Consider the following 11,527-nt stretch of genomic DNA (forward strand, 5'->3'; position numbering starts at 1 on the left):
TTCACTCAGTAGGTTGTGTTTATTTCTTTTTATCCGGTAAGGTTCCTGTGTTCAGGGAATGAAATTGTGGTGAGGGTCAAAACAAGGAGGAAAAAATAATGGGCCAAGAGCAGAGTGCATAACAGACTCCCCCAGTACAACTAGTAGAAAATACTAGTTGGTCCCGAAAAATATAGTGCGCCATTGAAGTCCATCCAAATGTACAAGATATGTTACAGTTAAACTCCACAACATGAACATATAAAAATAACTTAGATGACTTTCTTAAGCTCATCATACAAGACAAGTACAAAGGCGCCACCCATGCCTCTGAGCACATTAGACCACGCTCCCTTGAAGAAGGCCTTGGAGCCCTCGTCACGCGCGATCTTCCTCCAGCAGTCAATCGTGCCGGTGTACATGATGTCAGCTGGGAGGAAAAACAGAATTTCAAACACGTCACACCTTCATTCTGCAAACACAGTAGCAAAAATAGGAAGTTATGCTTTGATATATTGCGTTTATTAATCACCTCCTTTGCGCCCAGACTGCATCATCATACGACGACGGACTGTGTCGAAGGGGTAGGACACGAGACCGGCGACCGCGGTCACAGACTGAGCAATCATCCAGCTGACAACGATGTGTGTGTTCTTGGGGTCTGGAAGCATGCCTGTAAGAGAAATGTCAATCAGGAAGGTTAATTAAAGTCTAAAAAGCAAGGAGGTCCACTGAGATGAGATACATCAAGCTTTAAGATGCCTGAGAATGAAAACTCACCCTTTGCTGTGTCATAGACGCCAAAGTAAGCAGCTCTGTAGATGATGATGCCCTGCACTGAGACGCTGAAGCCCTGGTACAGACCCCTGAGGCCATCAGACCTGAAGATCTTCACCAAGCAGTCTCCCAGGCCTTTGAACTCACGCTCCTTTCCGCCTTTGCCGACATCAGCAGCCAGACGTGTTCTGGCGAAATCGAGGGGATAGACGAAACAGAGCGATGTGGCCCCGGCGGCGCCGCCAGACGCCAGGTTACCCGCAAAGTATCTCCAGAACTGTTTGCGCTTGTCCACGCCGTCAAGGAAAATCTTCTTATATTTGTCCTTGAAAGCAAAGTTGAGGGCCTGAGTGGGGAAGTATCGGATGACGTTGGCCAGGTTCCCTCTCCAGAACGAGAGGAAGCCCTGCTCTTTGGGGATACGGACCACACAGTCCACAATGCCCTTGTACTGCTTGTCAACTGAAATCTGTTTGCTGGCATGTTGCACCTGTAATTAAAGCAGAGGAGCAGCAGTGGATTAGACATGAAGATGAAGATGGTTGGATGAAGGCTGGAAAAGCAGAAGTTTGACATAATCGATCTCTTCAGCGTGAGGGAACGCCTACTTTTAACCTGTTCACCTTTTAACATGCATAATCAGTGGGGACACAAACTCCCATGATTCTCATGTGACTGTCTGACAGACACACTTGCTCCCATGTGCCTGAGTACTACTCTGATGGCATCCATTCAGCAATTCACAGCCCCACCTCCTCCTGCTGCACCCAGGCCCAATGCAGCAGTGGAGGACCATGGAGCAAACCTTTGCTGTGACCTTGCCTGTTTGTTGTCAAGCCAAACTAAAGAGCTGTCACACAAGATGGGCTCTTTTGAACACCATAGTCGTAGTGGATGCTCATGCCTGCATTTTATCACACGCTGCCTCCTTGTTTGGCAAGACTGCAGCTTGCTGGCCGGTCTATTACGTAACCGGTCTGATGCGCCTCGATTGTGCTCATTCATCTGTGCCTGCACCAATCTCTACCGGAGCTGCTCCCAATCACTATGTTTACACTCCAGTTTCCACTCTTATCAATGCAGCACCTTTACATAATTTCCTCTATCGCAACATCTGGTTAAATTCAACCCCCCTTCACTTGGGAATTACTAGAACATCAGCAAGAAAATGTTGTAAATCATCATCAATGCTCTTGCGTTGCAGGCACGAGCAGACAGCGTGTAATTAACAGCTATAACTGATTAAAGTGTCATCATGAGTGACGTTCGCACTTACCTGGAGGAGAAGCTTGACTCTCTCGATGGGGGCTACAGCTGTTTTGGAGATGGCAGCGGCAATCCCACCAGCCAAGAAGTCCTTGGCGAAGGAAATAGCTGTCTCACTCATCTTCAGATGGTATCAGACGGAGTCCCGCTCACTTCTGTCGGTGGGGTTTGCCTGTGGGGTTGAAATGGCCGACTCCGATTTGGAAGAGAGGCGATTTAAGAAGACTGAGCGCGAGAAAACCCGTGAACTTCGACTCCAGCGTCTCATTGGTCGGATGTGAGAGTAGTGGGCGGGGCTGTCGGGTGTCCTTTGATTCAGATTTGGTACTCTGCCTCATCAGTCAAGTACATCATGGCAGCAGTAACGCTTACCTGTCCAACAAGAAGCAAAGTTAACTGAATAAGTTGCGTCGAAGTTTTGCGTGAATCACATCTGAGCAGATATCAGGGGACACCGTCGTTAAAGGAACTTTTGGATCAGGGGTCGCTCAAGGTCGTGTCAAATGTCACGATTGAGGCAGCTGGGGCCTAAAAGCTATGGTGTGTAAAGGTCATCCCATCTGTTAATGTCCTGTGGCTGTCACTCAGTTTCCCGCAGTATGGACAAGCAGGACATGACTGAACCAGCTGACCGATTCCACGCAAACCCTGTGTCAGCAGACTGATGGGACATTATTATTATATTACCTACAAACTAAAAGAAATAACACTTGTCATGCCTAACGTCAATGAGACTCAGACTGGGGCTGTCTGAGTCGCTGGGGTGCAAAAAAGAAACAAGGCACCAGCTGCATTCAGTTGGACACCAGCATGCAGGACATCACGATGCATTTGACATGAAACAGGTCCAAACCAGGTGAAAATTAAAATTCTTTTGTGAGATGTATTACTATTACACCCTTGTAATTAAAACTCAGGGAACTGTTAACTCTTTAACCACTGAGAGGCTTGTCTAGGCAGCCTACATGGCACTGCATCGCGCTTTCTCCACTGGAAGGGCACCATAGAGGGCACTTCATCATGTTTTCTCCGTTAGAAGGACACCTTATCACTTTTTCCTCTACGGGAAGGCACCCAAGAGGACGCTTCATCACTTTCTTTCCACTGGAAGGGCACCCCTAATGGCACTTTAATATGTTTTCTTGCACACTGGGCCAATGTAGATGGCACTTTATCGTGTTTTATCTACCACAGGGGCATCTGAGAAAGGACTTTCTCTGTGATTTTTTTTTTTTTTTTTTTCAAACATCAAGGGGGAAATCAAGACTGACAAAAACATATAAAAGGACACGTGTCTGTGAAATTTTAATGTTCATAACCTACTCAAACTTATGAAACATCAAAATTTTACATTCATTGTTCAGTAAAAATACAAGCTATCATACAAGCAGAGTAAACGAGAGTGTGCCACCTATGAATGAACTATGGCACTATTTGATGTCAGTGACACAAAATACTGAAATAAGACTCAGAATAAATAACTTATGCTCAAGGCACATAATATTTGGTTAAAAACATGGAAATACATCATGTGTCATGGAACAATTCATAAACCATTAATACTTTAAAATAACAATCTTCTGACAGAGGTAGACCTTTGCTGACAGGACATAATGTAAATGCAAGTTTAAATCTTACAAGAAGACCTCAAACACAATGTTATGTAATTATTTCAGACACAAGCCTCTGAAGTATTTCAGTCCAGCAAATCACTCACTTTGCTGGTCAAGTGAGGTCAGCAGGCAATACTTTTCCACATCTTCTCATGTGACCTTTCACCAGCGGTTTCCAAAAGACTGTCCTGACCCAAAGTTCCTGTTTTTCAAGTAGCGCTTCACCTCTTCCAGCTCGTATGGCCCGAGGCTCTGGTCCACCCCCGGTGCAAGCTTGTAGCTCAGGGGAGACACGATGTACCCGTTGCGGTAAAGGCAAACCTGCTTGCACATCTCGAAGCAGGTGAAAAGAAGGCCAAAGTAGGGAATAATCTGTGAGGGGATGACAGGAGGTTTGGAGATGAGAGTATTTCAGTGTAATGCCAACGTTTAAAGTCCTGAATGTGGATCCACACAGAGAAGGTTGTGGTCTGGTTTGGCTCTCACTAAAAGTGTGCTGACTGGTTTACAACTGTCTTAATTTCTTTATTTTCAGCTGCTCGTGATAAGGCTTAACATTTTTACAGCCTGGTTTCCATAAAAGTTGGAACACTGTGTAAAATGTAAACAGAAACAGAATGTGACGATTTGTGAAACACTGACCCCCCATATTTAATTGAAAATAGCACAATAGGACAATATATCAAATGTCGAAATTGAGAAATTTCATTGAAAATGAAATCTCTGTACGCAAGGGACACGGCTGAAAACCAACACTGGATGGCCGAGATCTTCAGGTCCTCAGACGACACTGCACTGAAAACAGACATGATTCTGACTGAGCTCAGTGACACTTCCAACAACCATCGTCAAATCGGAAACTGTCCTGAAGTCTGACGAGTCAAAATATGAAATTCTTTTTGGAAATCATGGACGCCATGTCCTCTGGACCAAAGAGGAGAGGCACCATCCGGCTTGTTATCAGCACACAGCTTAAAAGCCAGCATCTGTGAGGTTATGGGGGGGGCACATAGCATGGCTAACCTGCACACTTGTGAAGGCACCATTAATGCTGGACCACATCTACAGGTTTTGGAGCAAAAAATGCTGCCAAGTAGACGATATCTTTTCATGGAAGGCCTTGGTTATTTCAGACAATGCCAAAACACATTCTGCACGTGTTGTAACAGCATGGCTCCACAGTAAAAGAGTCCAGGTGCTAAACTCTGCAGGCTTGTTACCCACTGAAAATGTTTGGTGCATTATGAAACATAAAATGCAACAAAAGAGACTCTGAAATGTTGAGCAGCTGAAATTGTACACCAAGCAAGAATGAGAAAACATTCCACTTTCAAAGTGAAAGCAGTTGTTCTCCAGTTAAAAGAAGAGGCGATGCAGCAGAGCGCTGAACATGACCCCGTCCCAGCTTCTCTGAAACGTGTTGCTGGCCTCAAATTTCAAATGAGGGTATCATTTTCAAAAACAATGAAATTTCTCAGTTTCAATATTTTTTCTTTGTGCTATTTTCAGCGTTTTACAAATCATCATATTCTGTTTCTATTGACACTTTACACAGTGTTCCAACTTGGGGCTGTAAAACAACGTACAACTACCATGACATTTGCAGCTGAAATAGGAGAGTGGGGCATGCTGTTCCAGAGACAGACTTTGCTCACCTTGCTCTTGTAATTCATGCTATGAATCTGAACATTGCTTTCCATGCCCCCCCCCCATGCGTAGGCTATGGGTTACAAATCTTCCACTGTCATAAAGTCACTAATGTTCCAAAGCACGTGCACTTTATTCTGTTCCTTGTTACTTGTATGTAGCACAAGCAGACCACTACTCTGTCCATATGATTGATAAAGAGTGCAATATGGTTGAGATAACGACAAACGGATGTATCAATAAAGGAAGCCGGGCCCTGTACCTTTATTGTGCTGGCAGTGAGGCCGTTCCACAGTGAGAGGACGCCCTTGTGTCTAACAACCTGTATGAAGCAGTCAATCATTCCACTGAAATGGACGTCAGCTCCACCAACGTGGGGAAGACGTGCACTCTGCGCCTGAGAAAAGATGAAAGTGAGAATGAGCGGCAGTGAACCAGCGACGTGTCTGATTGTGTCGATGAAGTAACACCAAGAAATAGATGGAACTTCTACGACTTCAGGGAAGCGTTTGTTAATAAGTAACACAGTGAAGGAAAGCTGACACTGCTGCTCAGTTTAGGACTGTTCTGTGATCAGCTGGTGCTTCTTAACTCATCTCAACTCTACTGATCAACTTCTCATTTCAACTTTTAAAGCTGCACATTTCTTTAAAAAGTAAACTAAGAAACACCATTACAGATTAAATATATGCAAGCAGTAAACATAATGTTGTCCTTTTGAGGGTAAAGTGAAAAAATAAGTGCTGGAGATGAGAACAAACTATAAAAATAATGATGTTGGTTAACAGCTTGTTAAAGCTCACGACAGCCATCGTGTATGAGGCAGTCACACTGTGTCCTGTGCTCTTTTGTTAACCACGCCAACAACTCTGCAGGCTGACTGTCATGTGGCAGAGGAAAAGTATCTTTAGAGTTTCAAGGTTCCCAAAGGGAACACGCAGCCATGAGGGTGTTAGATTGTTCAAACAGCTTCATTTGTAGAGGAAACGTCAAACTAACCAGTGAGTTAAACAATACTAAGCTTAAGTCATTATCTTAAGCTTCTGCAAACATCCTCGGCTGTTTTCCGATCAGCTATTCTCTGCCTGACTTTAAATGTTTAACTCTGAGACAGTGACGCGAGCTGAATTCCTCCATTGAATAATTACGTGACATTGTTCTTTAATGTGAGGTGACGCAGTTGTGATGGCTTGATGAACTGGACACACACAGCTCTCGGCTTGCCTGCTGTCTGATAGTTACTGGCCATGTTTAGAGAACTTATCTATAGCTTCTGCAGACCCGCGACACATTCACATTCTCAGCTGCTGTGGAACCTTGTGGTAGCTAATAATAGGCTGATAAAACCGGATGTAGTATTCTGTCCTTTGCAGCGCCATTGTTCCCCATGTGTCCTTCTGAACACGCTGAAAGCATCTCAAACATCATATGAGGTAAAATGTGGTGCAGACCAACGTGTTTTCATATTTTATTGCATTCTGATTTAAAATTCAGACAATTTGAAGGTCACTTAGAAAACTTCCGACTAGGAGTCTTCTTATTTAAACTTGCCACAGTTGCAAACACTGAGAGACCAAGTAAGGTTAAACTCACTGTAGGTACGCTCCCACTGCCCCCTTATGGACTAAAGGATGTAATACAGTGGCCAGACAGACCAGACGACACTGTGAACTTGTTTTAAGCTATTTTGAAAACATTACAGGTAAAATAATGACCAACAGTATATAACAGATATTAACAGTAGTATTGAGATACGAATCTGAGGTAAAATAGTTGATCTGTCTGACAGATCTATCACATCTATTCGTATTATCTCTATGCAGTTGAATACAGTTGCACTGAGTTCAATTAGAGATGTACTTCTTTCTAATAATATTAACTCATTTACTTTTTAAAAGGCCAGAAAAATGACAACATGTCAAAATTCCTTTGTGGCAGATTATTACATTAAATGAATAAGAGCAGGCAGCTTTGATGGTTTCTATATTTTTTCCCACTATTTTAATTTCTGTAATTCATTTCAGTTCCTGTATGTATAACTTGGTTTGTGCCTTTGTGTCACTTCTCCTAAAAACCAAGAACTACATGCACAAGTGTTCTGGTGGTAAAATACCTGCATCTTCCGCTTTACAGTTTCAAAAGGGTAGGAGAGGGTTTGGGCCACTCCTGCTGCCAGACAGCCATTAATGAAGTTCTGGAGGGGAGTGAAGCGAAAAGGAGGCTCCTGCCAGAGCTTGTCCAAGTTCATGTGGACCGCGTAGCAGCCGACAGAAAAGGGAAAAGCACCTGCAGACAAATGAAATGTAAAGTTACAACTAAATATATCACTGTCAGCTCATATAAATACTTTCACAGTGTAATAAAGCAAAGGAGGGCCATTTTAACAGCATTAATATCTGATATCTTAACACCACCTGCAGGTAATGAACTAATTTGCATGAATACGCCAACACACCCAACAAAGTGAGGGAAAAGCCCCTGTAGAGAGCACGCAGTCCTTCATGCCTGTAGACCTTTGAGAGAGCATGAACCACGCCGATGTACGTGGGCTGTCTGCAGTTCTGAACGATGAGCCTGGTTTCTGCCACCTCCAGAGGGTACGTGACCAGAGCAGCCGCAACGCCGGCCAGTCCACCGGCCAATATGGCCCTCCACTGAGAGATGAAGCCCACTTCATCCATGTGGAGGAGGACTATCCTGAGCACAGAGGAGGGCAAAATTCATTACGCTTAATTATCGTCAGTATTTCTTTCCGGTTTAAAAAGCTATTGTGCGCCTGACTGTCCTATTAGCAGAACCCCTCTCTGTGAGTGTACTGCCCTTGGATCAATGTAAGTGTTGAGACAATAAGTTCATTAATTGATTAGCTGCTAGACAGAAAATCAATTGTTGACAGTTTTTAATAATCAAGATAGATTATGAAGCAAAACAAAATGGCAAACACATCCTGGCTCAAGCTTCTCAAATGTGACGATTTGCTGCTTTATTCTGTTTGATATTAATTGAATTTGGGCTGAAGCAAACTATTACTTTCACAATCTCTTGAAATCTGTCGATGTTTACGATTAAATGCAAATGAATAAACATTAACTGTATCAGCACATCGTCAACGTCGGGTTTCAGTCGCCTATACGCTTCAGGAGCAAATGAATAACTCCAGCCACGTGTGTGTGTGTGTGTGTGTGTGTGTGTGTGTGTGTGTGTGTGTGTGTGTGTGAAAAATACAGTGTACAGGTGCAGGACAGCGGTTTGCAGAGTCAGGATGCGGTGGAGTTTACGTGCACACGTGGCCTGAAACGTGAGAGGATACAGACCCGTGCGGTCCAGTCTACAGTCAGTACATACTGTGGATGTATTTATGACCCTGGACCGGATTACTGTTGACATGACTGAGGCTCCTCGCTAGCCGGTGTGTTTATGTACGTATCAGTCACGTTTCCGGAATTTCAATATGTTGTACTCTAGTAACCCAAGACACCTGTGTTAATATGTCCGGAGTTAAGTCACACAGGCAACACTTGCGCTTATGCTGAGGAGAAATGTTGTAGACTGTAGGAACACAATTACCTGTAAGACAAAACTCAGGGTGAAAAAAAGTTTCTGCTTTCAAAAAAAAATCGACTGAGAAAATCCAGCCTTCCGATTGGCTGAAAATAGAACGTGCGCCTCGTACGGTAAAAGAGGAAGTATATCTTCAGCTGAAGTAAACAAATAGTTTAAATGAACCCTTTTATCATTTATGGGAAACAACAGTTTGTTGTTTGGTGATCACATTTTCTTCTCATGATGTTAAAATGTGTCATCTCGTCTTTTACGCTGTTCAACAACTCAAACCTGTTGCGTCTGCGTCAGCTGACCAAGTTGGCTAACAAGCTAATTCAGCTAACATAAACACAGCACAGAACCCAGATGAAAACAACAACGGGAGCAACTTTCACGTCCACACAAACAAAGAAACAAACAAACATGGCCAACTTCAGGCTCCACTTCACTTACTTTTTGTATGTCGTCAGATGAACTGCTGTGTAAGGGAGCAACCGCAGACAAGAGGCGAGATTTCCTTTCCAAAAGCCTCGAAGTCCCTCATTGTGGTAGATGAGAAGAAAACTGTGCCAGAAACCTCTCTTACAGTGAAAAGTGCCCACCTGACTCTTGACTTTAACCACCTCCAAAGGAGACGTGACGGTTTTACTGAAAAATCCTGCGAAGCCGACGCACATGAAGCTTTGAGAACTCGTCAGCCTGTTGTCTTTTTTCACGGAGGCCATCACTGTTTGGCTCCTCTGACCCGCCGGCTTCCTGCGAGGGTTTCAGTCTTCTCGGAGGGACGGCAGAGGCTTTGTTCACGCAGGTTAAACATCTAAATATAGAGGCCGAGGAGGTGTCCGTCTCCTGCCCTGACCAGCGGTGTAATGAGGCGGTGCTGGAGGTGAGCTGCACTGACCTCTCAGTGAGACTAGAGGGCGCTCTTTGACCTGGTTTAAAAAAAAACTTAAACTCCATGGCTTCATATTGACGTTGGCCCAGATGTTTCTTCATTCTGATAAACAGTGGTGGAAGAGATACCCACACCCTTTATTCACGTAAAATTCGTATTAGGATAAAAGTACAAACAGCAAAATGCACACAAGTATTCAAAAGTACTCATCACGCAGAAGGACCCATTATATTATTATATTGTCGTCTGTGAAATGAAGAGTAGCTTTTACTGTTAAATAAATGTAGTACAGTACAAGTATAAAGTGGTATTAAATGGAAATAGTCAGGTAAAGATAAATTACCACTAATTCTATTTAAGTTCAGTAGTTGAGTAAATGTACTTAATTAATTTCCTCGACTGCTTATAAATAAATGCACATAATAATCTAAATGTGTATGACAGAAAAAATACATCAGAAAAAAATGTAACTTGAGATAACACTGGAGGAGGTGAACCTTGTGGTCTGTGCAGTCATTCTTTTATCTTTTTGTTCAAACCAAACATATCCTCTTTTCCTCCTTTGATTCTGTTTCAGCATCTGCAGCGACACTGTCAACGTGTTTTCAGGTAAATCCTTTATTATAGTTCCTGTATTGTACCAAGCAGATCAATCAGGTCTGATTTACTGTATACCTGTATTCATTAACAGGGATTTGTTGTTGCTCCTTTGATTCAACACCATAAAGGATTTCAGGATAACAGAGCCAATCAGAGGAAATGATGGCCTGATAACTCACTCCCCCTCCAGCTGCCTATCTGGGGTTGAAAAAGGTGTCTGTGTGTGTGTGACTGGGATGCTGACTTTCCCCTCTGAAAACCCAGAGAGAGTTGATTTTGATGCAGTGGAGGTAATTCCAGTAATGGCTAAGAGACAAGTGCAGAAGCTATTACTGCCCTGAGATGTGAAGAAAATGAAGTTCATATTACCTATTCAGGCAACCATTATACTGTTTTAAAGTTCAGGGTTATTTGATTTGGGTTCTTCGCAAATCAATATAATTTTGAGAGCCAAGATGAGAGGCTGCTAAGAGGAGTTAGAGTAATTTACTACAAACAGTGTTTCAGCTGAAAAAGTAGAAATATGTTTCTTTAGCTCCCCTGAGCAATAAAAAACGAAAGCATTGAAAGCGCTTTGAAAATTCTTTGATCTCACTGTCATAATACATGAGATACCGGGACATCTTTCTTAATAATTACATAGAATACACATTGGACACTGCCCTCTTCCTGTCCCTCTCCTGAATGAGTGCCTCTTCCATGCAGCAAAGTAGTGCAGGAGCAGCTTTGCATCTCTGGGACTGGCAGGTTGCCGTCGGTGTAGGCTGGCTGAGGCATTGCCATTCTCTGGATGTCATGAGCAAGTCAATACTTGATCCCCCACTTTGAAGTGCATTGCCGGAGGACCCGAGGGAGCAGTCTGTGTATCCGGCATGGGCCCACAGGAATCAGCAGAGGGCGCCTGATACCTGGGAGGCTGCAGACAGACCGCCCTGCTGTCATCCTCACAGACTGGTGTACTAAAAATCTCACCTCATTATCTGAGGCAGCCACATCACAGGTTTGTGTTGGCAGGGGAGGGAAAAGGGAAGAAAGCAATGGGGATGGAGAACAGGATGGGCAACACCAAAGTCTGTCTGTATGCGAGTGTTTCTCTTTTTTAAGGGTGGGGGTGCATTGGTGAGAAAAATCAGGCATGAGCACAATTCGCTGTGACACCATGTTGACGCCAGCAAGGCTCAGGCCAAACTGCAGCACTCCCCAGCTC

General features: G+C 43.7%; 2 protein-coding genes across 2 annotated transcripts; both read right to left on the reverse strand.

The window, feature by feature from the left end:
* Positions 1-2,242, reverse strand: LOC143326247 (ADP/ATP translocase 3). Its single transcript, XM_076739802.1, has 4 exons — positions 2,033-2,242; positions 760-1,246; positions 512-652; positions 1-409 (listed from the first exon to the last, which is right to left on the reverse strand). Exons 1-4 carry the CDS (start codon positions 2,141-2,143, stop codon positions 252-254), a joined length of 897 nt encoding a protein of 298 aa, XP_076595917.1. The 5' UTR covers positions 2,144-2,242; the 3' UTR covers positions 1-251.
* Positions 2,243-3,301: 1,059 nt separating this feature from the next.
* On the reverse strand, positions 3,302-9,727 carry LOC143326292 (solute carrier family 25 member 43-like). Its single transcript, XM_076739857.1, has 5 exons — positions 9,279-9,727; positions 7,738-7,979; positions 7,396-7,568; positions 5,545-5,679; positions 3,302-4,007 (listed from the first exon to the last, which is right to left on the reverse strand). The coding sequence occupies exons 1-5, from the start codon at positions 9,548-9,550 to the stop codon at positions 3,798-3,800; spliced, it is 1,032 nt and encodes a 343-aa protein (XP_076595972.1). The 5' UTR covers positions 9,551-9,727; the 3' UTR covers positions 3,302-3,797.
* Between the last annotated feature and the right edge of the window lie 1,800 nt (positions 9,728-11,527).

This window comes from Chaetodon auriga, chromosome 9, assembly GCF_051107435.1.
Source record: "Chaetodon auriga isolate fChaAug3 chromosome 9, fChaAug3.hap1, whole genome shotgun sequence".
Taxonomy (NCBI): domain Eukaryota; kingdom Metazoa; phylum Chordata; class Actinopteri; order Chaetodontiformes; family Chaetodontidae; genus Chaetodon; species Chaetodon auriga.